Raw genomic sequence first — 27,089 nt, forward strand, 5'->3', positions numbered from 1 at the left:
CGTCGTATCTAAACTTCCTGGCCTATATCATCAGGTCTTCAATGGCCACATCCTATGCAAGCGGACGTTATAAGTACAGATCGTCCTCCCAGTTTTTTTCCAGTTTCGGTCGCCTAGATTACTCCTGCAACCCCGTTTTTCCTGGTGCTACCGTATCAGGGTTTCCTCCGGAATCAGAAGAATCTTTTCTATTACTGTGTTTTTCAGAAAAAAATTAAAACCCATGAGCAGGTTGCAAGCCTCTAGTCCCATGAGTTTTGGGAGAACGTTGCTCTTTCCCAGAATGGACAGGTGGAGCTCATTTGTTGGAGACGATTCCAAACTGCCTACCTTCCATCTCCTAGTCACCTGATTGCAGGCTTTTAGCCGGACCGACGTGCGGGTTACGGTATTATTATGAGCCGATGCTAGCACAACAGAAACATGGAGTTCATTCCCTGAATCCACCTGCGTCTCAGATCTGGTACAAGGTCGCCTTTGGTCCGCGATTAGTCCCCTATCCGGCACCTGTAACGCGCCACGTAGTCGCGCGACTAACCGGCTCTGTTCCCCCTAATGAAGGAGATCCGTGGAGTTTATCTATGTTACCTAGAAAATCTATGTCATCTATGTTGGCTACCAGCCTCTCCTCCGGAATCAGGGGATTCTCTCGTTACTGTGAAATCCATATAATTTCAAAACCCACGAGCAGGTAGCTGTCATCTAGTCCACTAGTTTTTGAGAGAACTGCGTTACACCGGAAAGGACAGATGGAGCTTATTTGTTGGAGGCGACTTCAAAGCGCCTCCCTTGCACCTCTCAGTAAATCGAAAGCAGGGTTTTGGTCGATCCCGTGCAGGATACAAGGAGGTTATAAGTCAGTCATGGCCACAGCAGAAACAGAGTGTCCGTTTTTTTTTTTATCTACCTGCATCTCAGGGGAGGCATAAGTCCGCTTTTGGTCTGGTCATAAACATCAACCGTCAGAAATCTCATCGTTGAAATTCAAATATACCTCACTCTAATTATAGTTGAATGTAGTTGGTTCGACTACATTTTTTTCCTCTGCTGAAGTAGATAGTCTACAGCTATTCAACATCATGAAAAAGTGTTAAGCTCACAAACCAGGGGGAATAACCACAGCCGAATTAATGTATGAATCTGGGCGAAGAAGAAAAATGATTGCTAGATTTTGCTTTTTTTTTTCGCAGATCATCTACACAATCTGAAGCTTATTAGAAGCGCCAAGTAGCAGAAGGAGCAAATTTTCTGAAATACTTTCGAAATTTTGGTATTGAAATATTTTCATTTTTATTCTATTCTATTATTATTCTGAAATCTAATAAATATCTTTGAACTCTGATTAAAGCACTTAATATAACCAAAAATAGAAGAGTCAGGTGCACAGGTTGAATTACAGAGGAGCGTCGAAAAAAAGCGAAAAAATCAGCACTTTGTCCCTACAATATGAGAATGGGACGACACAGGTTCGACACCACGCTGAGTCAAGTTTTTGCAAAAAAAAAAAAAAAAAGTTAGAAACTCGAATCCAATTCCAAAAGATGGTGAATTTAATTCTATGTAGTTTTCAGCAGTTTAAAAGTGGATTTATTGGGATTTAATGACCGAAGAAGCTCAGATTCTGTGCTTATTTCTAGGTCTGGGAAAAGTTTTAGGCGCATAACTTCCTGATAGGAGAACCAAAAGAAGTGTTTCAGGTAGTTTTTGGGAGAAGGACTATAAAAAAATCCATGGCGCTTTTTTTCCACCTCCTAGTCTTTCCGCAATTTTGATGAGAGAAAGATGGCAAAGACGGGAAGAATGGTATTTTAGCAATCCTTGTCCCAAATTTAGAAAAACGGCGAGGTCTTGGAAAGGTATTGATGTAGCATCTGATAGAGAAACTCCTCGATTACAACAATGTGGAAGACGATTTGCTTCCCGCTAAGTTACTCTGAGTTATTTAACTTTATTCGAGATCACACTCTTCGGCGCTCGAGTAAAAATTGGGATTTTGGCATGCTTTTAAATTTCAAAAAAATGGGACGGCATTATAAGAAATCACCCATATATTCGGATAGAGGACCTTAACTATCAAAACCTTCATGTGCAAAATTTCTCCTTTTCGGACGGTCTGATTCTCTCAAAATTTAAATGGGAATAATCCAAAAGTAGTCGAAAAATTTCAACTTTTGTCGCATCAAAATTTCAGAAAGACTAGGAGGTGGGAACAAACAGCGGAACGACTGTTTAGTAGAGCAGACCTTTTTCTCTGAAAAACTACTTGACATTTTTCTTTTACTGCTCTTATCACGAAGTTATTTGCAATCTTCCAGACGGAACAACAACTGTAACAGAATCTGCGTTTTTTTAGTAATTAAATTCCATTGAATCCGTTATGTATAATTAACGAATTAATAATGAACGTTATGTATAATTAAATTCTCCATCTTTTAGGAGAATTTTCAGGTTTCTAACTCTTTCGAGACAATTTGCCTCTGTGGGTGGCGAACCTGCGTGGTCCCATTATTACATTTGTCAACACGTGCATTTTCAAAACAGAATGTTGGCGCTTCCATGTTACTGTCCATTGCTTTAAACTGAATATAACATTTTCTAATTTATGTAGTCATTTAATGTTATTTATTTCAATATTTTATAATGTATGTAATTATCTAATACTACGTAATACTTTGTCCTGGTTATCATGTTATCATTCATTCACTACTGCTTACTCCCTGCCACACTCCCTTGCAATCCCTGTTCTCTACGATACCCTAATGGGAAAATCCCATCACGCTTGACCCTGATCCGAATACAAAGACGAGTCTCGAACAACAATACGATGTGCTTGAAAAAAGGAAATCATCGATGCCATCAGCTTACAAGACAAGGGATAAAAGCCCTTTTAAAGCCAGAAGAGCAACGAAAGCGGAAGAAGCCGACTCTTAACCTTCAGCTCGGTTATGTTCTGACTAGAAACATCTCCTCTTATCTCAATGCTCTTCTTCCAAAAAAAAGAGGCTATGGCGGTAGAAAGTCGATGATCACGTTTTTGAGATCATCGATTTCTCTGAAAGTTTACTCGCGCAAATGCTGCTTCAGAGAAAGGAACAAGTGACAGTCAGATGAGTCTGTGCTATAACGAGGGTAGGACACGATCGCCCAAGTCGGGACCTCTAAAAATTGCCGCGCTACCTTTGCCATGTGATGTCTCGCGTTATCAGCAGATTTCGAGGCATTCTGGGTGTGGCGCACTGCATCGGCTCGCTTCTGGAATTGGTTCATGGAGAGAATGGCATTGATTATCCGATTACCCTACAGCAACTCACAGATCAGAACACCTTGCGAATCGCAGGACGCAAAGGACACAACCTTTCGACCATGGGGATCGGCTATGCGTCTTCATCGAAGAATGAAGAGTGGCTAAGCATGAGCTAATCTCTGGTGCTTGTGTCGCCGTCGTTGAAAAGCTGGAACCAATCCTGAATGCTGTGATCGGTCACGATGTCATCGCTAAATCTCCTGTCAATCTCCTGGGTGCCTTCCTCGAGCACGCCCCGAGTCGGTGTTCGTAGAGGATAAGGGTTCGAATTTGAAGACGGCTCATTATGAGGAAAAAATTTCACATGCGCTCTTGCGCCCTTGTCTGCTTTTGAAAAAAAGCTTTGGGGACGTTCTACAACATAGGTGAACCGTTCAAGAAAAATGTCTAAAGAAAAAAAAGAATAAAAATCTAAAATCAAGAGTGAGGAGAAAGATATGCAAAGACACAGTGTGAAAAAAAAAACAGAACAGAACAGAAATTTCTAGTCACATAGTCCGTCTCAAACAAAAAAGGATGAAATATTCGTGAAAAAAGACATTTCGGCGACGCGTTGAGCGGTTGCAAAAGTAGCATTCATCATTTAAATAGATGAGCCTCCCAATGTTGAAAAAAAAAACAGTCGAAGAGATGTTAGTACTTCAAGAAAGGAAGCTTGCCCTCCAGCTAGCGGTTATTCCATTGAAAAAAAAATTATGCACGTCTAATGCCTATAAATATGGGAATTTTGCACCACAAGCATGCTTTTGCTTTAGATCATCTAAAGTAGAAACGCTGAACAACTTGCTCCTGTCGCAGTCACTTCAGCTTCGTATCCTACCATACGAATACGAATATTTGAAACCTTGCCTTCTTATTACAAGTTCATGAATAAAATTATTTTCACTCCGTTCTAGTTTCACGAAACTTTTACGCTTCCATGAAGTACATGATTTTGTAACAAAGCACAATACAGGTTTCCGTACAGTTGGCGTAGAACATGTTGTGTTGGGGTAAAGCGTTGCGTCATCTGCAGTGGATTGCTTCTACAGAGTAAGACAACCTCCTCGGAACTATTTCTTGTTTTTTCCCTCATTTTCACTATCCTTTTATAAAGTATGAATCGGATCATATACTCTTAGCAGATTCGTTTTCCACTAGCTACATTGCCCGCTTTGCTCCCAGGATGCCAATAGAATCTTAGTTTGTACAATTTTAATTTCCTTCCATTTCTTCATGTAACTATGGATTATTACTTTTTTTAAACGTTCTCGTAGTAGAATAAAAATACCTGTCTTAGAAGAACGCAACTATACATAGCTGCATAAAAATGGGGCAGAAATTCAACTTCTATAATCAATTCTTTGAGGGATGGGACTAGAAGCTTGTAAACTACCAAAAAGAAAAGGATGCTCTAAGTATTACGACAACGCAGAATACCAGGAGTGTACAATCACGCAAAAAAATGCAACAAGAATCAAATCCCTACAAATTAAGATCATGGCGGAATCAAGAAGCAAAACAAACATCAGAATTGATGGAAAAGGATTTTGCTCAATTATGTAATCTTATTCATAAATATACGGAAAAAGAATAAAAAACTATTCAGAAGCAAGAGGAAAAGAACTACGCGGAGCTTATCGCGCTCTGCGGGTTCGGGCCAGTCACGCCTTCATCGACGACAGAACGGGTCACCCCGATACAACGCTCTATATAGTTTGTGCTGACTGTAAATTCTGTGTGTCGGTATGGTAACCGTTACAGTACAGACGACAAAAGAGGTCCCACATACCTCATGGCATCCTTCGAAATTTAATGTACAATAGACATTGAAACTCGGAATGAGTAGGTAACCTAAAGGCATCACTCCACGAATCTGAGGTGGAACGGATTTCAGGTGGAGTATTCGTACAGCAGGCATAAATTGGCCTGAAGAAAACCATAGAGAAAATAACCCCTCAAGTACCTTCTTCAGCATGTTTATCTCCAGCTTGATTTCTTCCTCTTCATCTTCGTTGATGTTCATGATTTTGATTGCAGCAAGCTGAGAAGTCTTCACATGGCGGCCCTTAACGCTATCAACTCCAAAAAAAGTATCACAAAATAACCGTACTCTTGAAAAGCACACCTTATATACTTGTCCATACGTTCCATTGCCAACTACTTCTATCAGCTCAAAAATTCCAGCTGGATCCTTTAGAAAAAGTCGATAAATAACCAAAAATCAAATGGTGAACTGAACTACTAAATGCCACACACCTTGAGTGTATTGAGGTCGATTTCATCGAGGAAGCTGGGGTTATGACCCATGGTGACGACGAAGAGTCACGCAAAACGCAGCCTATGGATACTTATTCAGCACAGTACAGCTAGCAAGGTTGGATCCAATGACAGGCAAGTAAAGTAGGAGGATACACGAATAGGAAGCACGCGAACCAAATAGTTCTTATTTTTGAATCACAATTATGTACATAATTAAAGCGGAACTCGTTTCGTTCCGACGGAAGGCCACGACTATTCGCAGGAGTAGAACATCAGCAATATGCATGTGGTCACCGTTTTGCTGCTCAATCGAGTCAGATAAACAGATATTGTTCAACGCGTAACGAATTCTTGAGATGAAACGAATATTTAAAAATTTTCCTTATGTCATGTTCGTGTTTACCTTTTTTTATGAAGAGCTTATCTTTTCTGTTAAAAGTTCATATCTTAACATGATATGTGCTAAAAATCTCTGATCATATGTCTTTTCTACCGCATATCAAAAGATTGCGACTGCTTCTAAAAAGAACACTGTGGTGGATGTCCCTCTTGACGACGTAAAACTAAGCCCCGTATTAATCCCTTCCGTCAGTTGCGCGCAGCGGGAAGCCAGTCGAGTTATCATACGGAATCGTTGTAATGGGAGACACACCGATTATATTTGTGCATGTTGTTCTTGATCTGAAGCAGAAAAACAAGAAGCAAAAAGAAGTGAACGGATCAATTACACGTATTAATGGACCGCACAGCGGGAAAGGACCTACTGAGTAGTTTCTTAGAAGCAATCAAATAATAGATAATTGAAATAGCACAGAAAACTCACAAAGCTCCTTTTTGTTGTTTTTTTCTTTCCTATAATAGTGCATGAGCAACACCACACATCGAGGACAAGGTAGTTAGGAGTAGGGAGCACCAAAAAAGTGGTCGTAACGGCTAACTAAGCTGGTTTCCTGAGTTCTGATCCACGCTAACATAACTACTTTACACTGGCGTTTGTAGCATGTTAAGCATAGCAACATCCAGAGCGCATCTTTGTTCACCTCGCCGTTCGTTCGCCTACTTCGTAACTTTACGTAGAATCTGCCAGTTGGGGCACCGCTGCTTATTTCGTACCAACCCATGGTCATCAAAGCACTCATCAGATTCTTCTTCAGACTTTCGTGCAGGCTGCGGCCAAACACTAATCAAAGTGAAATCACGAAGAGCCAGCAAGTAAGCAGCAGCCATTTTTGCCGTTCTGTAAATGAATTGTGGACTCCCGTTGCCTTGTCCTTATATCGGGAACATTCGAAAATATTTCGACGTGCAACTAACACGAAGCCATCAAAAGAATAAATTTTGAACGATTTTCCACCTATTCTACCTTTTCCACACAAAGGCTTAAGAGGACCTACGACGAATTGTGACAAAAAAGGATAATTCAATTGGAGTAATAATGCTAATTAGCATAATTATTGAATCAACTAAGTTTAGTAGCTCAGACTTCAAAGAACCTGCCAGGATAGCCATTACGTCCACTTTTTTTAGTGGCCTCAACTCCCATTTTCCCCTACGCATATACCTTTTCCATTAAGTTTTATTGTATGTTTTGGTCCTACGACGCCTCTATGCTTGTTTTTCTTTCACCCTAATAGCGTTTGTTGTAATCGGAATCATGGCAGAATACTAGAATCTATCCTCGAAAAAGACTTACTATGCACAACTACACAATGAAATAAGAGAGAAATTAAATCCCTAAAAACTAAGACATTGAAGGGGCCCTTTTGCACTCGTATCTAAATTACACTCGGCTAGGCTCCGCCCCTTGGACCAATGCTAATGTGTCGCGAAATCCAAAGTGGTGCAGCAGGTAGCTAATCCCTCTGTTGTTTCGGAAAAATAGGCTCGTAGAAAGCTTAGAAATGAATTTTTCAAGGTGCTTCACGAACTCTTATCATAAAACAGACGAGGAGATATCACAGCAAATTGTGGTACAAGAAACAAAGGGCAGCACGACCTTCGAATTTTGAAGTAGAGGATGGAACTGGAACATACGTTTCTTAATCCTTATGCAACTACTTAAGTTCTGATATCTTTTCTTGTTCCTCTCCACCTTCCTTCTCGTTATTCCATTTGTTCTATCGTTGTTCTCCTTACTTAACCTGCATTTTCATTCCGTTCCTCATCTCTCTGTTTTACCTGTCTTGTTTCTCTTGTGTTGTTTGTTTTTACAGGCCGACTTCTTTCAACGTAATTAGGTTCATTGCTGTTTTCACTTAATTCACACAGTACTCCAAGTATAAAAATCTTGAGAAGTCACTGTCAGTAGTCAAACACCCGGTTTTAACCTCGCTGTTGTTTTAACTTCAGTAACAGGACAAGGAGAGACGGCATTGTGTTCTTCATTTTTCTAAGCCATTTTCCTCATTATTTAGTAGCGTCAATATAGCCCAAGTACTCCAGTGGTTTCGATTGGATTCTAAATTTTTTGAGCAGCTTTCTGCGAAGGAATTGGTTCCAACTTGTTCTTCGTGCATATTCTCACATACTCATATATAGTTGAGTCAAAACGACACGAAGCATGATGCAGGTGCGTAAGCGGGTGGAGCGTAACGTAGGTTAGGGTCGAGTGAAGACACTTGTTACCAACCTTCATTCTTACAGTTACCGATGGCCCCACCTCAATTCCAACCGCTATCTCCACCCCACCGCTTCGAGCACAACCGCCTACGCAACTGCACCTTGCATCATGTCGTTTTGACCCAACTATAGTTTACTCTTACATATTTCTAAGCAAAGGCAACTGTAGTGTCTTTAGAGTAAGCGGAAAATAGGTAATTGTTAAAATTCGGAACATAAATGAATAGTCATACTTTTGGAAAGACAAAAAACGCAAATAAAGTCAATTTTTAGGTTCCAGTGTTTAGAAAAGTATTAATTGCTGTTAGCAAACTTTGCTCATCCGTTTACTCCCTTTGAAAGCCGCAAGGATTAACTTTGAATATAAAGAGAGTTTGATTTCCCTTCCAGTTTTCAAAATAGGTTGAAATGTGACAGAAAGCTGCTCTTCAAAGAAAAAAGCAGTGAAATTCAGAATGTCTCGAAGAAAAAGTAATTCTTCCAAGAGAGAGAAGAGAAAATCCTTCATTTTTATTTTAGAAGCTATTTTCCTATGAGAATTGTGTCCCTTTAGTTTCAATGTTCCCGTCATGTATCTATGCTCTGATTTAATTCCTGCCAATTACCATGCGGTACGCATTCACTAACTAGGAGCAAAGCACTTACTGGCTGGGAATTAAAGGCATCACTCCACGAACCCCCTCTCCGTAGTCTCCCATCCCGTATACGAATACTCCACCTGAAATCCGTACCATCTCAGATTCGTGGGTGATGCCTTTTAGTTGGGGAAATTCCTGTTTTTATTGTCACCTGTATGAGCAATTCTTTTGAACAAGCCAATTCTCTGAAAACCTAACAATGTACAAGTATTTGCCTTAACTTCCATTATTCTATACACGACAGCTACTTTTAGCACCTGTAACATGACGTTTTCCTAAATAACTTGCCTGTATAAAAAGCTTTCAATACGGTGAAGAGCTCTAAAATGAAATGAACTTCTACTCTAAAATCCTTCCTTTCATAAGATAGTTACTCGGTTGGCCTGCAAAATGCTCAATTTTTCTTGGGAGAGGGAGGGAACACGGTATCGTTGGAGTATCCACTCTCTCATCATGTCTCGGGCTGTCTGGAATGAGAATCTACAGCTGACTGTGGTCCACCCTCCTTCATCACTATTTAAAAACACAATTTGCCCAACATGTCACACATTGGCTGAAAGCGCGTGACGTGAATTTTTTTCTGGTACACATTTAACTGTTGGTTTCGAATACAGAAGCAAAACCATCTAATTTTCGACGTTTTCGGAGTCCTCTTCTAGGGGTACGCCATTTATGCAACTTTACAACACATGCATTACGCAACTATTTAGTCGAATTTGCAGCTCCACAACAGTAGGCGTTTTCGGAGCATTAAAAGAACTGGAAACAGGACAAAACTACATACAAGTAATTTTTTTGCAGTGACAAACGACGATAAAAAATTCGACTCCACAAGGAGCCTAGGTTCCACTTGATAGAGCAGAAGAGTTAGGTGTTTTTTGGTGAGAGACGGTCAGTCTTGGAAAAGAACTCGCAAATTGTAGGGAAAACACATCCGTAAAGTGTTTCTCCAGTGAATAAACGAGAGAACGCAGTGAGGAAAGGGTGCAATGTATTCCCTGAAAAGCGACCCAGGCTGCGTACCGCTTCGCTGCGCTCCAGTCAGCTTGCAATGTTACACAGCCGTTCGTGTGTAGTGTACGCGAATAAAATGTATCACTATGCGTCAAAGATGACCAAGTTATGATGCGATTTACATGAAGCGCTGGTGTTACATTGAAAACTATGAAGCAGTGCAGAAACAGACGGATCGTAAGCATTTATACACAGAGAAAGTGTCTGTAACTGTTTTGCTTTAATAAAGTATGCAAACTAACCACAAACTACACAAGCAAAATATGAGGTAAGTTCTTTCGTGCGCTTAAGACATTCGTTTCCAGTTTTTCTCCAATAAAATCATCCCCATCACCTGCACTCCATTACTTTTCGAAATTCTCGTGCGGGCACCAATTCGTTCCGACCAGAACAATAGCAAGACGTGTCCAGTGGGTTCTCACTTCGCGACGGACACCAACTGCATCAACAATTTAATCGAAAGACTCAACGGAGAAATCTGAGCAATGGGTTTGCAATCTGCCTGTAGAACACTTAATTCGCAAGGAACTTAGGTGTCGTCGTCATTGGAATGCATAACGTTTCCGGCCCACATTCCTAACCAATTTCACTGTGTTATCTTTTTTTTTTCTTTTCTCAATATTGACCATAGATGCGATAGTCGGACCCGATGCTCCGACCCCCCTCACTTTTAGACAGTTGGGAAAAGCCCCCTTCACTTTTGAAGGATTGGCGAAGGGATCCTCATCACTTGAGCCTCACTCCATGAGCTAGACCCCCTTCACCTGAGGAGGGTCTGTCTCCTCCCTATCGCACCTATGATATTGACTTTGAAACTACCAATAATGGCTTTGCTTTGTTGAAAGTATGATCTTCCCTAAAAGAAGAATACTGCTGTGACGAAACGAGCGCACCCGCTTACGAAACTGCACCGAGCTTCATGACAATTTGACCAGACTATAATTGGTTGTGGTTCCGATGAAAAGCTTCCGAACTTGAATAGTTAATAAAAGGTTTATGATCGCTTCATTTTGCTGTGCACTGTTATCCAGTATGGCTTAATTATGATGTTATTCCTAAAACTTTTCCTTCTATTGTGAATGCAGATGCGCACTCCGTTTCTACTCACGTCTATATACTACCTTGCACATATCATCAACAGTGAGTTATATTTGGAGATCTATTTAAAGGTGACATTATTGGATAAGATATACCGTGGTGATATGTGTAAGCGTTGGGTTGAGTTTGAGTGAACTTCGACGATTTTTGTCTACTTGAACTTCCAGCCTACAAAACCTCCAACGTACTAATAAATAATTTTGTCTGCTATGTTTAAATTCCCTCTCTTTACTAACTCGAAACAATTACTTGTCAGTAATCACTGTTTTGTTCCTAAGGAACAACGAAATTGACGACGTTGAGATCTCTCACGAACACTATACGACTCAGGATGTAGATTACGAGAGAGCTTGTTTACGCTCAATTCACTCTAACAGGAGGGTGGGGTCGGTCGTTAGGTACCCGCAGCCGATTATCTGCAGCCAAATAAGTGCCTGCAGAAGAGGCTGTCGGTAGACTGGAACAGGCATATCCTAGGCTAGCTGTGACCACTAAGCCACACCCATCCATCGCCACATCATTGAGGTCATGTGCCGTGTTTGTATTGCAATTACATGGTAGAGTTGGCTTCTAGGAGGATTCAAGGAACAAAAAGATAATAATGTAGCAAAATAAATCGTTCTGAAAACTGAGGGGAAAATGAATCGCAGGAACGTCGGGCGGACGAAGGTGGCACGTTATAAGGTTGTGGTCGTTTCCCACACCGCTTTTAAGGGCAGCACACCAGAAATCTGACGCGGTGAGGGAATCCTCGGGAAAAGCTAGAGATGGGGTTGTATACTGCACAATCAAAGGTGGTTCCGCTCTCCGTTCTAACGTATCTCGTAGAAAATAAGGTGGTTCCCATGCCGGTTTTTACGACGATTAGGAAAAGATTAGTGGAACCACACTGAGTTCCGCAATCTACTACACGAATTTCACGCCTTCTATTTGGGTTCCGCACCACGTTAAAATACGCTGTCTTTAACTTCAATACAAGAAAAGGATGAGGTTTCAGTGAATAAAAAGAGTTGATGAACTTTTCATTTTGAGTTAAAGAAAGTTTGACTAATTTTTCTTTCGCTTCTGAAACTGGTCGAATAACAGCAGAAGGTATCTACGCTTTCGGAAAAAGCGTTGAAAGTTGGCCGAGAAGCACCAAGAACAAAGTCTATTGACAATTTTTTAGAGTTACAACTCAAATATAGCCTGAAAAAGCTACGTGGGCGTTGTCATAGACAGCTCTGGCTCTAGAACCTTCACCCTCATCTCAGTAGCAATTACAGGTTGGGAGACAAAGGTAGAGTGAAGAGGAATAAGGTTAAGAAGAAGATGTATAATGTATAATGTACAGATGTAGAAGTGTGAAAACAAAGAAAATGTAACAAAAATGAAAGAAGTAAGTATGAAGAGTTGAGAAGAGATACCGCAATAACAAAGAAAAATAAAGAAGTTGAAGCCAAAACCATGCATGAAAGGCAAGAAAAAGAGGATAAACACAAGACACAAAACCTATAAAAAAACAGACCAAAGAACAAAAAAAGGAAACAAAAGAAAACAAACATCAGAGGCAAGACGGAGGCACAATACAAAACACTAAGTATGATACAAAAACATGACAATAAAAAAACAAGACAAGTGAAAAACAGAGATGATGTAGAGGACGAGAAAGAAAATGAAAATGTAAACCAAGCAATGGAGGAAGGCGATGTGAGCAGCAGAAATGGAACAACGAGAAGAAACAAGGAGACAGGAAGAAGAAAAGAAATAAGAGTTCTAAATGTAATTACCCGAAATAATCGTCGCCACCAGTAAGCTAACAGTCAGTCAAACAATCCAAGTTTCACATCTATCCTTCGTCTTACTCTTAAATACGAAGATTTTACTCTTTTTTTCTTGAACTACTACTTATCATAAATGCGATAGGGAGCAGCCGGGCCCTCCTGAGGCGAAGGGTTCTAACCCATGGGGCGCAGCTCAAGTGATGATCTCCTCAACAAGTGTCCAACAGTAACCGTTATAAAATGAAGGAGATCTTTTCACCGTGGATCCAAACTGAAGGGGATCGCAACACCGACTCCGGGAGGAGCCGGACTCTCCTCAGGGTCCACCTCAGGTAATGAAGATCCCTTAGGCAGCCGACCAAAAGTGTGGAGGGTCCCTTCACCAACCATCCAAAAGTGAAGGAGGGTGTTTTCGTCAATCATCTAAGAGTGAACGGAGTCGGACCACCGATTCCGACTCTCGCATGTATGACGACAGCTCTGACATGTCGGTACGCCTTCGTAGGCGTAAGGGCCTATAGTGTTAATAGACACTCGCGGCTATTGGACCTGACTCCTAACGAATCTATTCGATAGTTCCTACCTCCTTTGTCTTGCCATAAAAGGGTGAGTTACTTTGCTTCTTCTCTAGTCTGCCTTCCAAACGTCTACCAACCGAGGCAAGCTAATCCTATGTGTAATCTATGCTACGATTGCTTTTCTCGATTGGTCTTTACACCTTGACATGTGCTAGCTAAAAGATGTTTTTGAGAGGAACCCGATATGCCAGAAACAATTGTTGACCGGCGTTCGTATGGCGCCCCATCCGCAAGATATGCCTGCAGAAATACTGTGTAGCTGCAAGACAGTTTTCGCAGTTGCCACCACGACGATTCATACATCAACAATCAGTCGAAAAGCAATAAAACAATCTAACACAAGCTAAAAGAAATTAAAAAAAAACACATAAATTAAAATTAACCCTTACCGTTAACGCTATAACCCCTCACGCTTTCGAAGGCTCGCCGATATGTCAGAGCCGGGGGCGAGCAAGCGCCCCGCAACGCTACCGCCCGCGCACAGTTGAGTAGATTTCAATGAGGTCCTGTGTTTGTACAAAGTGCGGAATTTCGCAAGCGGACGTGGCTTTAGGGATGACTCGTCTTTAACGGCAACGAAAGTTACCATCTGTTCATGTAGCAGTTCATCTATCACCTGCATCACCTGTACTCCCGTTGTTCATCGACTTGCTCGAGCGGGCACCAGTAATATTTCCACTTGTCCCGATCGCGCGCAAGTGTTGCCCAGTTGCATCTCTTCTCGCGAGGAACTCGAAGCGCGTCGTTTTTTTCTTTGAAGGACTTCGTGAGGAGGACTGACCATCGGGTCGGCGGTCTACCTGCGGTGCGTTTGATGTCACGTGGTATCCAGCCGCTTACGGCTGTGGCCCAACGATTGTCGTTGAAACGCATCACGTGCCCGGTCCACCTAATTTTGCTTTCCTTGTTATATGCGGCAGCGTCTCTGATCTTCGATCGGTGACGTAAGAGTGAGCTTCAAATCCCTTCTTTCACTTGCGTAAGGCACGTTACTTCTAGCATCACCCTTCCAACTCCCCTTTCATGACGCTGATCGAATTTTCCTCCTGCTTGCGAAACGCCCACGCTTATGAAGCGCGGGTCAAAGCAGGAAGAACTGTGGTGTTGAATAGGTGAGAAAGGAGCTGGATTTTCTTGGTCCTTTTCACTACATCCTCGATGCTTTTGAATGCTCTCCAAGCCGCTCGTTCTCTTCTGCTCAGCTCGGAGGTCAGGTTGTTCATGCTGATTTCCCGACCTAGATATACATAGCTGGAGGATTCGGATATATTAGTTCCGCTGAGTGTGAATGGGGCATCAGAAACCCAGCCGTTCCTCATAAACATCGTCTTGTCTAGGTTCAGCTGAAGTCCGATCTTTTTACACGTTTCATAAAATTCGGCCAGCATCCGCTCCGCCTGATTGATGCTTGATGAACGATGTCATCCGCGAAACGAAAATGGTGTAAATGCCGGCCGCCACCTTTCACTCCCATGTTATCATATTCCAATCCTCGCATCGCGTTCTTGAGAGTGACACTGAATATTTTGGGTGAAATTGTACTATCCTGTCGAACCCCTCTCTTCACATCGATTATGACATCATTGCAGAATGGGGAAATGTTGGTCGTGAAGCTGCTATACAACTCACGAAGTATCTGTATGTATGAAGTAGGGACGCTTTGGTTGTCGAAGGCCTAAATGACCGCTTCGGTCTCAACTGTATCAAAGGCTTTCTTTAAATCGATAAAAGTGAGAAACAGCGGCATCTTGTACTCTCTCGATACTTCTAAGTTTTGAAACCGTGTGTATGTGGTCAAATATCGAAAATTAGCCGAGCAACAATAGGCAAATGTGAAATTCGATAGGTGACAGAAGTGAATAAACATCGAGTAGCACAAGGATCAGATTTGCTGAAATGTTGCTGAAATATTGGTGTTGAAATATTTTAATTTTTATTCTATTTTATTTGTATTCTAAAATCTACGAAAAAAAAAATTATACTGACTCAAGGACATAACACGACGAAAAAAAGCGAAGAGTCAGGCGCAAAACTCGAATTACAGAGGAATGACGAAAAAAATACGAAAATATCAACATTTTGTTCCTAGGATATGACAATGTGACTCCTAGGTTCGGCATCTCGCTGGGTCCAAAAACCATGAACTGACCAAAAAAGTTCATATTCTTTGCTCATTGTTAGGTCTGGGAGATCGCGAATAACTTCGTGTAGGAACAAAACAAATATTTTAGGTAGTTTTTCAGAGAAGAAAGTTTGCCCCTCAAAACAGTCATTTTGCTGTTTTTGTAATCTCCCAGTTTTTTTTTTTAGAATTTAGATGGGACCAAATTTTAAATCTTTCTACCTATTTTGGATTTTTTTCTATCAAAACTTTGAGAGGATCAGACATTCCGGAAAAAATCTTGCTCTCAGGGGTTTCCTTAGACCCTATATCCGAATATATAAATGATTTTTTAAAAGACCGTTCCGTTTTTCTGGAATGGGAAAACTTAGCGAAAATCTACATTTGTTCGCTCGACTGAAAGTGTTTGATCTTGAGTAAAACTCAATAGCTCAGAGCAATTTAGTGCTAGTGTTACCGATGCATCCATATTTTCCCTCGAATTCGGTCAGCATGCGATCCGCTTGACTGATGCTAGATGTTATCACAGCGATGTCATCACCAAAGCGTAAATGGTATAGCTGCCGACCATAAACCTTCACTCCCATGTCGCCCCATTCCAATCCTCGCGTCGCGTTCTCAAATGGGGTAGTAAATATTTTGGGTGAGATTGTGTCACCCTCTCGAAAGTCTTACGCCGATTGTGACATTATTGTAGAGTGGGGAAATTTTGGTCGTGAAGTTGTTGTATAACTCACGAAGCATCTCTATGTACTGAGAAGGAACACACTGATAGTCCAAAGCCTTCATGACCGCTTCCGTCAAACTGAGTCAAAGGTCTTTTTCAGGTCGACATAAGTGAGACATAGTGGCATTTTGTACTTTTGCAGAACCTCGATGAGTTCCGAAACAGTGTGAATGTGGTCAATCGTACTGAACCCTTTTCGAAACCCTACTTGCTCGCATGGCTATCCTTCATCTAATGTTCTTTCTATCCTGTTTAGAATTACTCTTGTTAAGAGCTTGTAGATAACAGACAGTAAGCAGATTGGACGGTAGTTGCCGATGTCTTGTGGGTCTCCCTTTTTATACAACAGCACGGTCTTGCTGGTTTTCCATTGCTTAGGAACCTTGCATTCCGACAGATAAAGAGTGAAGAGCCTTCCCAGTCTGTTGATGAGGACTGGCGGTAGGTACTTCAGATGTTCAGGCTTGATTCTGTCGAGACCGGGTATAGTACGGTTCTTCACCGACATGATGGCATGTCGGACTTCTGAAGGGTGGACCTCTGGAATGACTATCTTCGCTCAGATGGTAAAAAGGCATGTGGACATTAATGTCGAAGAAATCAGAATAGAAGTCGAGGATGATTTTCCCTAAACCCTACTTGCTCGTATGGTTCAATCCTATTAAGGATCACTGTTGTAAAGAGTTTGTAGATGACGGACAGTAAGCAGATTGGACGATAGTTTCCGATGTCATGTGGATCTCCCTTTTTATACAACAACACGGTCTTGTTGGTCTTTCACTTTTTAGGAACCCAGTATTCCGATAGGTAACGTGTAAAGAACCTCACCAAAGTGTTTGTGGGAACTGATGGGAGATTCTACGGACGCTCTCATATTATTCTGTCAGGACTAGGTGCCGTACGATTTCTTGCCGACATGATAGGATGTCGTACGTCGGACGGGAGAACCTCTAGAGTAGAAGTCGAGGATGATTTTTTTTTCATTCCCCTTCCCGATGCTATGGTTGCTCTATTTGGATCCCAGAGAGCACTCAACCTCGTCTTTCGATTGGTGAATTCTCGACGGACGCAGTGAATGCTCTTTCCTGCGTCTGCGGCTTCTGACAACACTTCTGCTCTTCTCTCTTTAAGGTCTTTTTTGTCGCCTCTCTGCAAAGCCTCAGGAGCTCGGACATGAGTTCTTGGTTGCTTCTAGCTCATGAACCTCCACACTGACGTGTCAGCTCTAGAGTTTCCGAAGATAGGCGTCTCTTGGTGGTGATCCTTCTTCATACAGTCATGATGATGTTCAGGGATAGTCTGAATCGAAAGCGACATTCTACACACCTGTAGATTTTCTCATGTTCGACAAAAAGATGTGCCTTATTGAAGGGTTATCATTGAAGTTCAAGTGTTGTCGAGTTCAACAGTTTGCACTACTTTTCAGGCGTTAAAGTGTATACTTTTGCCCTGTAAACTGATGTTACCGATGGTTCCGTTTGAACGTTGAAGCAATGATGAAATTCATCTATTCGCAAGAGCTTATCAGGCGATTACCACTACACTGATTGCCGTTTTTTTCGCATCAATCCAGACAACAACAGCGTGTTTAGTTCATAATCCAGATATGCCGAGATCGCGTATATAAGTCCGATTGTTACTTTCACGTGTTGGCGCTGCTTTCACTAAGCAAGCTATATAACCCGCACTCTTATGTGGAAAACCTTCCCTCATTTTGCAGAAAAGTGCTGTCGTCTAGCACACAGCCAGAGCCCACACCCTGATGGGTCGAATGCCTAAGGGGAACATCCACTAAACATCCTTCTCGTAACGTTGAAGGCCTCCGCCAAGGCTCCTGCGGCAGTTCTATACTGGAAGTTTCATAAATTTCAATATCTGTTCCATTTTTACTCTAAAATCTACGAAGTATCTCTAAATACTGATTGAAAGACATAACACGACCAAAAAGAAGAAGAGTTAAGTGCATAGGAATTACAGAAAGCGACCAAAAAAAAAGGCGACAAAATCAACATTTTGTACCTGCCTTGTGACAATGTGACTTCCTAGGTTCGATACCCCACTGAGAAAAATTTTCGCCAGAGTTAGAAACTTAAACACACTTCTGAAAGATGAAAAATTCAATTGGTCGTAGTTTTCAGCAGTTAAAAAGTGGACTTAATGGAATTTAACGACCCAAAAAGCTCAGATTATGTGCAAATTGTTAGGTTTGGGAGATCGCGGATAACTTCCTGACAAAAGGACCAAGAAAAAATTTTGGGCAGTTTTCCAGGGAAGAACGTTTGTCTTACAAACCAGTCATATCGCTGTTTTTGTAATCTTCTATCTTTTTAAGAAATGAGATGGACTAATTTAAAATCTTTCTGCCTATTTTGGATTTTTCTATGAAGAGGTTGAGAGAAACAGACGCTCCTGAAAAAAAAATTTGCTCATAAGGGATTTCCTTAGACCCTACATCCGAATATATGGGTGATTCTTTAGAAGGCCAGCCCGTTTTTGTTGAATGGGAAAACTTGGCAAAATACCTATATTTGCTCGCTCGACTGAAAGTGTTTGATCTTGAGTAAAATTCAATAGCTCAGAGCAATTTAGTGCCAGTGTTACCGATGCATCCATATTTTCCCTCGAATTCGGTCAGCATGCGATCCGCTTGACTGATGCTAGATGTTATCAGAGCGATGTCATCACCAAAGCGTAAATGGTATAGCTGCCGCCCATAAACCTTCACTCCCATGTCGCCCCATTCCAATCCTTGCGTCGCGTTCTCGAATGGAGTAGCGAATATATTGGATGAGATTGTGTCACCCTCTCGAAAGTCGTAGTGTCCTTTTCCATCCTAATTAGAATTACTCTTATGAAGAGCTTGTAGATGACAGACAGTAAGATTGGGCGATAGTTACCCATGTCATGTGGATCCCTTTTCTTATGCAACAACGCTGGACTTCCACCGCTTAGGAACCTTGAATTGCGACAGATAACGAGTGAAAATCCTCGTCAGTGTGTTGATGAGGACAGGCGGTAGGTTCTTCAGATGTTCAGACCTGATTCTATCGGGACCGGTTGAAGTAAGATTCTTCGTCAACACGATGGCATGTCGGACTTCGGAAGGGAGGACCTCAGGATTGACCGTCTTCTCTCAGATGGTAAAGAGGCAAGTGGACATGAGTGTCGAAGAGATCTGAGTAGAAGTCCTGAATGACCTTTTCCATCCCCCCTTTTCGATGCTGTAGTTGTTGCATCTGGGAACCAGAGAGCAGACATTGTTGCTTTTCGATTGACGAAGTTTCGACGGGCATAACGAATGCTCTGTCCCGCCTCTGCAGCTTCAGCCAACACTTCTGCTCTTCTCTCTTTAAGGTCTTTTTTGTCGCCTCTCTCCAAAGTCTTCGGAGCTGACACATGAGTTCTTGGTTGCTTGCAGCTCGTGAACGTCTACGCTGACGTATCAGGTCTAGAGTTTCCAGAGACAGGCGTCTCTTGGTGGTTTTGAAACTCTTCGCTTTCATCGCACAGTTTTGAAAATGTTCTACAAGCCGCTCATATTCGCCGTCGATGTTTTCTCTCCGTGTGGAAGGAAATCTTCCTCGAAAAAGACGATGGTCTGATCCTGTATAGAACTTTGGCACAACAGCGACGTCCGTCAGCCAGAACCTTTTACTGACGATGGTCTGGTCATTATGATATCCTCCATCCGGTGACTCCCACTTCCAGCGTAGAAGGGAAGGCTTTTGGTATTGCGAGTTCCCATGGATGGTCTTAGTCGCCATGATGAACTCGGAAAGCCTCTCTCCCTGCTCATTCCATTGAAGGCCGTGGGTTCCGATGTGAAGTTCTCCAGGAGCTCTTCTGGATCAGTTTTGGCGTTGAAATCGCCAATTATGACCTTGTAGAAGGCATGATCTTCTCGGTAGAACTTTCGTACATAGTAGCATCACTAGAGCGCGATCACCATTTGGTTCAAACGAGCATAACACGATTTCCTCTGAACTACAAGTCGAAACTAATGCAAATTTGTTTTAATCAAGGAAAGATCCAAAAATTACAAACTATGAAGTCACCAAAGATAGTCGTTTTGGAGTGGAAAGATTCAGTCCATTGGATTCCATAGAAGTAGTAGATGAAATTTCATATCGCTACTGCTACGTATTGATGAGAACTCTTCGCCCCATTGCGATATGTTCCACTGGCAAAATTACACTAACCTTTCTGGTTAATTTCACTTGACAAAAGTGGAGGCGAACACGTGATCGATAGCTATTAACTATAACTGTTCCAAGAATCAGCATTTTTTTATTCTTTTTTCTTTCAACAGAGAATTTATGAATGAGTTAACCTGCATTACGCATAACCTAACAAAATCCCTACGGGATATCTTCAGCGGGTACCACATGCCGTTGATAGTGCACATTTTGCCCAGTGAAAGTGAGCAGGCACTGCAACAGTAACAGATTCACATCAAATTCCGTACAACTAATGGTGGCGATTTCTATTACGGTGTTATCCAGGTCCATAAGAGCAGTTGCTTTCAAATCAACATATCTATCGTAGTCAAATCAACGTATCTACTAATCGTATCTAAAGTTTTTTCCTGACACATAAACGCCGAAACGAAACTATAGCTACAGATTGTGGGTGGATATCAAGACAGAAAAAGAATATGTTGGAAAAACACTTGTAAAGGACAAAACTATCCAGGAACTGGTGAAAAAAAATACATAACACACAACGCCTTTGACGAACATTACGAATCTGCAAGGAAAAAGAATGGAATTCCTAGATAACAAATACCAAAGCAATCCTAAAGAAGCTTATTTCAAAGTAGCATGGACAGAAAGGGAGCGAAAGCACCTAAGTCAGCAAAGACAATCCTGGATATACCAGATCGATGAACCACAGGTTCCTCTTCTGACGATCTTCCCCAATTCATAAAGTACACTTCGTTTCTCAAGAATAAGAGTGCTACGCGAAGAAAACGATCAGCTAAGTATTGCCGTAGCCAAGTAATGGCTGAGCAGGGCGAGGCAATGACGCAGAGGTTGAAGGCCACCCTAGCCTCTCTGGCCCCTCACCGCAATCAATGAGAATGTAGTGACCAATCAGTGGGGAATTAAGCTCGTGTTGAAGTGGTTCAAATATGTGAGGGGTGGAACACGGATTAGAAGTGGTGTTCACGCACGTTTCTGGGGTAAAATTTGGTTGGAAGGACACTCAGTGGCGTCCTTACTTCTGAAAGTAAATAACTAAATCAAGGCCATAAGAACTAAGCATTAGTCTTAGAGTATCTCTGACATGAAAGCTAAAGTTACTAAAAGAAAAGGTAAGATAGAGCACCCAGAAATTAGGACGCCCCCCCCCCCCCTCTAACTACATCTTCCCCCATTCCTGTCCCGTGGGTAGTAGTGCCCGTTATCTCCTGCTGATGCTTATGCTTTTGAGCAATCAAAATGCTATAACAAATAAGTGGGTAAAAGTTGAGTAGCATTACCCCAAATGAACCCAACAGCTCAATATTTTGTTTGTCATGAAGGAGGAATTCGTGTGCCTTCAGATTCGTTGTCCCTCAACACTTAGGACTACAACTATCTGTCATTCGGTCCGGTTCTGCTTTCTGCTCAGAAGTTTCAGATTTTTCCGAGCACATCAAAAAGATAGCGTGTCCTAGTTGGCGACCAACTCTCTCCTTGGTTTTTTTCGTTTTTTGAGATTTCTATCTTCCTTTAAGATGCTCAGAGCGCGATCGTTTAATTATTATGAAGCAAGAAAGACCGAAACTCTCAAAGGGATTAAGCTGAGCAAACCGCGAGAGTGTAGAGAAGTTGGATGGAAATCCGAAAGTGGTCAACAATTCTACGGTTATGAGTGTATGTGAAGTTATCAAATCTATAAGACATTCAAACATCTAACAGAAATGATATGAATAGCACCAGCACTTTCAAATCCCGCTACTGATTAAAAAGAGATTAGCGGAGAAGAGTCTATGAAGTCGATGCTGGAGAATGATACTGGTCACAGCGCCACAAAATCCCACCAAGAGTAGGCGTCAAATATGGTGGTGTGTGTGCAAGCTACACACGTCACGCAAGCACTTACGAAATGTAAAATAATATTTTCTAATTTCAATTAATATAGTAGAATCAAAACGACATGAAACACGGTGCCGTCCAAATATTCTGATCCTGTATTCGACATCTACAGCCTTCCCTATTTTTGCGTTGAAATCCCCGACAACAAATTTGTAGAAGGACTTCTCGTTGCGGACCACTTCCTCCGGCTCCTCATAAAACGCGTCCAATTCGAATTCATCAGCTGCTATCCTCTGCGCCAAAAACCCATGAACATCATCAACCACTAATCACCAACATCAGCAGCTGCTGAATCCGAATAGGACGCATTTTACGAGGAGCTGGAGGAAGTAATCCGCAACGAGAAGTCCTTCTATGAATTCGTTGTCGGGGATTTCAACGCAAAATTAGGAAAGGCTGTAGATGTCGAATACAGGATCAGAATATTTGGACGGCACCGTGTTAATCTCTTTTTAATCACTAGCAAAATTCGAAAATGCTGATGCAATGTATATTATTTCTGTTAGATGTTTTGCATGTCTTATAGATCTGATAAGTTCACATACACTCATAACCGTCCACAGAATTGTTGACCACATTCGGAATTCCATCCAACTTCTCTACACCCTCGCGGTTTGCTCAGGTTAATCTCTTTGAGAGCTTTGGTCTTTCTTGCTTCATAATAATTAAACGATCGCGCTCTGAGCATCTTAGAGGAAGATAGAAATCTCAAAAATAGAAAAAAAAAAACCAAGGAGGAAAGAGTTGGTCGCCAACTAGGACATACCATCTTAATGGGCCATACTTTGGTGTGCTCGGAAAAATCTGGAACTTCTGAGCAAAAAGCAGAACCGGACCGAATGACAGATAGTTGTAGTCCTAAGTGTTGAGGGACAACGAATCTGAAGGCGCACGAATTCCTCCTTCATGACAAACAAAATATTGTGCTATTGGGTTCATTTGGGGTAAAGCTACTCAACTTTTACCCACCCATTTGTTATAGCATTTTGATTGCTCAAAAGCATAAACATCAGCAGGAGATAACGAGCACTACTACCCATGGGACAAAAATGGGGGAAGATGTAGTTAGAGGGGAGGGAGGGGAGGGGGCGCTCATGAGCGCCTTAATTTCTGGGTGTTCTATCTTACTTTTTCTCTTAGTAACTTTAGCTTGCATGTCAGAGATACTCTAAGACTAATGCTTAGTTCATAGGGCTTCGATTTAGTTATTTTCTTTCAGAAATGGGGCCGCGTATACGACTTTGATTGCCATCTGGTGGCCCTACTTTAACTAAACGCAATCAGGCGTTCGAGCGTACGCATTAGGAACGTACGAGCTACATAACCTGCCCTGTTATATGGCGAAAGATTCCCATACATTGCAAAAAGGTGCTGTCGTCCAGCACATCGCCAAAGCCCATAACCTGAAAGGTCACCTGCCTGAAGGGAGCATGGAATCTTTGGCAACAACCATTCGTTTCGTCACGCTGAACTGCCGAACACTATCGAGTGAACTCCAACAAGCCGCTCTATTCAGACTTCTGCGATATCTCTGTGTGCCATTTGTTGCACTGCAGGAAACACGCATGAGAGATCGGCCCACCATCAGCATCGAAAATTACACCATATAGTACGGCGATGCTGATGAGAACAAAGTCGGTGGCTGCGCGATATCTGTGAGGGATGATTACAAGAAACTGGCGGAGGAATTTGGCTCAACGTCGTCTAGATGCGCTTTTCTACAACTGCGGGATCGCAGAGGATGTAAACTCTGGATCGTAAGTGCTCACGCACCTACGGAAACCGCTGAGGACAACAAAAAGGACGCCTTCTGTGATGAACTCAATGCGTTGATGTCTAAAATACCAAGCCAACAGGTAGTCATTGTCGGAATCGACGAAAATGCGAAGATGGGACTCGAACAGCAATCCGATATGCTAGGAAAATGGTATTATCCAGCGGAGCGCACGTCGGACAACGGTGACCGTCTGTCGACTTGTGCGAACAGACGGGCTTCATCATCGCTTCCACGTTTCTACGTCCACGAATCATCGACGCCATCAGCTCACGTGGCTCTTCTAACAATGAAGAGCAGCGCAAGCGGAAGATGAGGACTCTTAAGCTTCAGCTTGACTACGTTCTGGCGACGAACATTCCTCAGTCAGATATCCGAAAATCTAAAGCTGTTTGGGACTTCGTGTTCGACTCCAACCACCGTCCAGTTCTTCTCAGCTTCAAGATACGGTTGCACAAGAGAAACCGAGGAGTTCCTCTTCAACCGAAAATCGACATGGCAGGTCTGAAAGACGATGAATGCAGAACAAAATTCCGCCAACTTGTGTCTATTCATGTTGGAGTGCGGACGAGAAAGAAGCTTAGCGATGCAGATTCCTTCACAAAGTGCATCTAGGACGCTGCAAGGGAAACGCTCCAGGTTCTATTGCCGTGGAAGAAGTTTGCCTTTGCATCTGCGGAAACAAAATCCACGTACAATTCTGTATGTGTCGCGCGCAGCGCTGATGACTTCAACCAGGAAAAGCGTCTTAGAAGGAAGCTGCGTCGTCAACTGCAACAAGACCGTGATAACGAGTGGACGTCAAGAGCGATGGAGTTTGAGAAAGCGTGGGAGGACAGGAACCCGCGGAAAGCCTGTGCTTTACTGAAACAGTATAGCGGCAAAATGAAAAGATGTTCTCCTGTCCTCAACAATGCCAATGGAGTACCTGTCGGTGAAGCATTCCTTCCAATTTGGAGAGAACACTTCAAGACCTTGCTGAACCGACTAGCACCGTCAACTCCTGAACTCGAACACGTTCATAGACCGACGTATGCGGTTAACGAAGAGCCACCGACCGAGTCGGAGGTTCTAGTCTGTATTCAGAAAATGAAGAATGGAAAATCTGGTGGAGACGACGGGATTAGCGCAGAAATGCTAAAATATCTTCCTCCGTCTGGGATTCGTGAGATGACAAAGATCATCCGTTCAATATGGATAGACGAAAGGACACCTGATTCGTGGAGGCACGCTATCATAATTTCCCTCCACAAGAAGTTATCCGTCACGGACCCCAGGAATTATCGAGGAATCTCTTTGCTGCGTGTTATGTACAAGGTATTGGAGCGCATTATCCTGGACCGACTCATTAAAAATCGCGAAGAAACAACGCGCGACGAGCAAGCTGGCTTTCGTCCTGGCCCATCTACGATTGAACAGGTGTTCATCGTCAAGAGAGTGATCGAAATCTGGCAGCGATATTCGAAGATAATGCAATAAGCGTTTCTGGACTTTGAAGCCGCTTTCGACTCTCCTCGCCGAGGCCGTCTTTTCAACGCGCTCAGCGCCGACGGAGTACCAGGAAAGTTCGTTCGCTTGCTTGATGACATGAATCAACGAACAACTGCTGCAGTTCGAACACCAGCCGGATGTAAAACACCGTTTGAAGTGGTAACTGGCGTAAGACAAGGCGTAGTGGCAGGACCCTTCGTATTCAATTTTGCCATCGACGACATTATGCGAAGAACAGTTGACCAGTGTCCTGCCGACATTGTCTTAGCACCATCAGGGTGCCCCTTGACTGATCTCGACTACGCCGACGATGTTGTTATATTCGCGGAAAGCAGTACGAAACTTCAAAATTTTGTCAATTTTGTATCGAAGCTGGCTGCAGCCTATGGACTACGTCTAAGCCCTGATAAATGCAAGCAGATGTGGATCTCTTCGAGACCTCGAACGGGAATCAGGGTGGACGGACAACCGATAGAACTCGTCGATGAGTTCTGCTACCTGGGCTGTACGCTGAAAAACAACGGCAGCTATGAGAGAGATGTTCAGCACAGATGCGCTAAGGACACTTCTGCATTTAACTCCTTAACGAAATGTCTGTGATCGACCCCCATCACCAACGAAGTCAAGCTGCGAGTCTACCTATCCGCAATTCGCCCCATCATGATGTACGGATCGGAGACTTGGGCAGCACCATCAACGGTTATGGAGAGGCTTGACTGCACGGAACGAAAGCTGCTTAGACGGCTACTTGGCTACTTTTGGCCTAGGGTATGTCACAATGAAGACCTTTACACAGAAATTGATGTGGTATACCGGCGGATGACACGTGGAAGACATCAACATCTTGCACCGTCATCGAAAGTGGCTAAAGTAAATCGTCTTCGCTTCTTTGGTCATATATTAAGGAGACCGACAGATCGCCTTGTTCAACGAGTTCTGAGGAGTTCGTCGGGTTCGAGCTGGAAGAAGCCACCTGGCCGAAAACGGAAGTTCAGGACTGAGGTGGTGAAAGAGGACCTGAGGACACTCGGCGTGGATAGGCAGTTCAGGCGAGACGTAACGTTTCGCAGAATATGGAATAGCGACAAATGGATTGATTCTGTGTAAGCTCTCGCAGAAGATCGAGAAGGTTGGGCAGAGCTGTGTTCAAGGACGGCACACCTCGGCGAAGATACGGGTAATCGCGTCAGACGATGACATCGGCCACCGATTAAGTAAGTAAGTCAAGTGAATTTGGGAAGAACACTATCGTCACGTAGTAGAAGATCTCCAATGGAAATGTCCTTAGAGAAAACCTTGTTCTGAAAGTGAAAATGGCCATTTGTTTGGCAATTTGGTCTTCGACTTTGATTATTGTGGATTACTTTGATTATTTACTTTGCAGGGCAGTGTTGAATTGATGCGCAAAGCTGTCGGTGGAGTGGGATATGGTGCTTGGGAGAAAGGGTGAGTGATATCACTTTAAGTGATTGGATGTCTCCCATACGCAACGAAGTTAGAGCTATATCTTGTTGTGTCGTTTATATTTTTGTTTATAGACAAAGGTGATTGGTTGGAGAAATTCTGACCACAGATCTTTAACATCTGAACATTATGCGGTGAGAGAATCTGTGATTACTTTTACCAATCTCTTGACTTGT

General features: G+C 42.6%; 7 protein-coding genes across 10 annotated transcripts in view; 3 read left to right on the forward strand and 4 right to left on the reverse strand.

The window, feature by feature from the left end:
* RB195_024148 (uncharacterized protein) overlaps positions 1-5,593 on the reverse strand; it is a gene marked incomplete at both ends in the record, with an annotated part of 87,559 nt that extends 81,966 nt beyond the window's left edge. For both annotated transcript variants that reach the window (XM_064211823.1, XM_064211822.1), the window contains 3 exons: positions 5,250-5,351; positions 5,412-5,477; positions 5,543-5,593. In XM_064211823.1, coding sequence (XP_064067703.1) covers positions 5,250-5,351; positions 5,412-5,477; positions 5,543-5,593 — 219 coding nt within the window. The remainder of the gene's footprint in view (positions 1-5,249; positions 5,352-5,411; positions 5,478-5,542) is intronic.
* Positions 5,594-6,120: 527 nt separating this feature from the next.
* On the reverse strand, positions 6,121-6,772 carry RB195_024149 (uncharacterized protein; the record flags this gene model as incomplete). Its single annotated transcript, XM_064211824.1, has 2 exons — positions 6,121-6,226; positions 6,663-6,772. 2 exons carry the CDS (start codon positions 6,770-6,772, stop codon positions 6,121-6,123), a joined length of 216 nt encoding a protein of 71 aa, XP_064067705.1.
* A 9,552-nt stretch (positions 6,773-16,324) lies between these two features.
* On the reverse strand, positions 16,325-16,612 carry RB195_024150 (uncharacterized protein; the record flags this gene model as incomplete). Its single annotated transcript, XM_064211825.1, has 1 exon — positions 16,325-16,612. One exon carries the CDS (start codon positions 16,610-16,612, stop codon positions 16,325-16,327), a length of 288 nt encoding a protein of 95 aa, XP_064067706.1.
* A 2,605-nt stretch (positions 16,613-19,217) lies between these two features.
* Positions 19,218-19,868, reverse strand: RB195_024151 (uncharacterized protein; the record flags this gene model as incomplete). Its single annotated transcript, XM_064211826.1, has 1 exon — positions 19,218-19,868. One exon carries the CDS (start codon positions 19,866-19,868, stop codon positions 19,218-19,220), a length of 651 nt encoding a protein of 216 aa, XP_064067707.1.
* A 3,653-nt stretch (positions 19,869-23,521) lies between these two features.
* Positions 23,522-25,437, forward strand: RB195_024152 (uncharacterized protein; the record flags this gene model as incomplete). Of its 2 annotated transcripts, XM_064211828.1 has the most annotated exons (4): positions 23,522-23,719; positions 23,795-24,232; positions 24,292-24,513; positions 24,574-25,437. In XM_064211828.1, 4 exons carry the CDS (start codon positions 23,522-23,524, stop codon positions 25,435-25,437), a joined length of 1,722 nt encoding a protein of 573 aa, XP_064067708.1. The 2 variants fall into 2 exon arrangements, with proteins under 2 accessions (XP_064067708.1, XP_064067709.1); XM_064211827.1 differs by lacking the exon at positions 23,522-23,719 and having other exon boundaries at positions 24,017-24,232.
* Positions 25,438-25,545: 108 nt separating this feature from the next.
* On the forward strand, positions 25,546-26,049 carry RB195_024153 (uncharacterized protein; the record flags this gene model as incomplete). Its single annotated transcript, XM_064211829.1, has 1 exon — positions 25,546-26,049. The coding sequence occupies one exon, from the start codon at positions 25,546-25,548 to the stop codon at positions 26,047-26,049; it is 504 nt and encodes a 167-aa protein (XP_064067710.1).
* A 60-nt stretch (positions 26,050-26,109) lies between these two features.
* On the forward strand, positions 26,110-26,997 carry RB195_024154 (uncharacterized protein; the record flags this gene model as incomplete). 2 transcript variants are annotated; one of them, XM_064211831.1, is made up of 3 exons in its annotated part: positions 26,113-26,505; positions 26,834-26,895; positions 26,988-26,997. In XM_064211831.1, the coding sequence occupies 3 exons, from the start codon at positions 26,113-26,115 to the stop codon at positions 26,995-26,997; spliced, it is 465 nt and encodes a 154-aa protein (XP_064067712.1). The 2 variants fall into 2 exon arrangements, with proteins under 2 accessions (XP_064067711.1, XP_064067712.1); XM_064211830.1 differs by lacking the exons at positions 26,834-26,895; positions 26,988-26,997 and having other exon boundaries at positions 26,110-26,556.
* Between the last annotated feature and the right edge of the window lie 92 nt (positions 26,998-27,089).

The sequence above is a fragment of the Necator americanus genome, chromosome X (genome assembly GCF_031761385.1).
Source record: "Necator americanus strain Aroian chromosome X, whole genome shotgun sequence".
Classification (NCBI taxonomy): domain Eukaryota; kingdom Metazoa; phylum Nematoda; class Chromadorea; order Rhabditida; family Ancylostomatidae; genus Necator; species Necator americanus.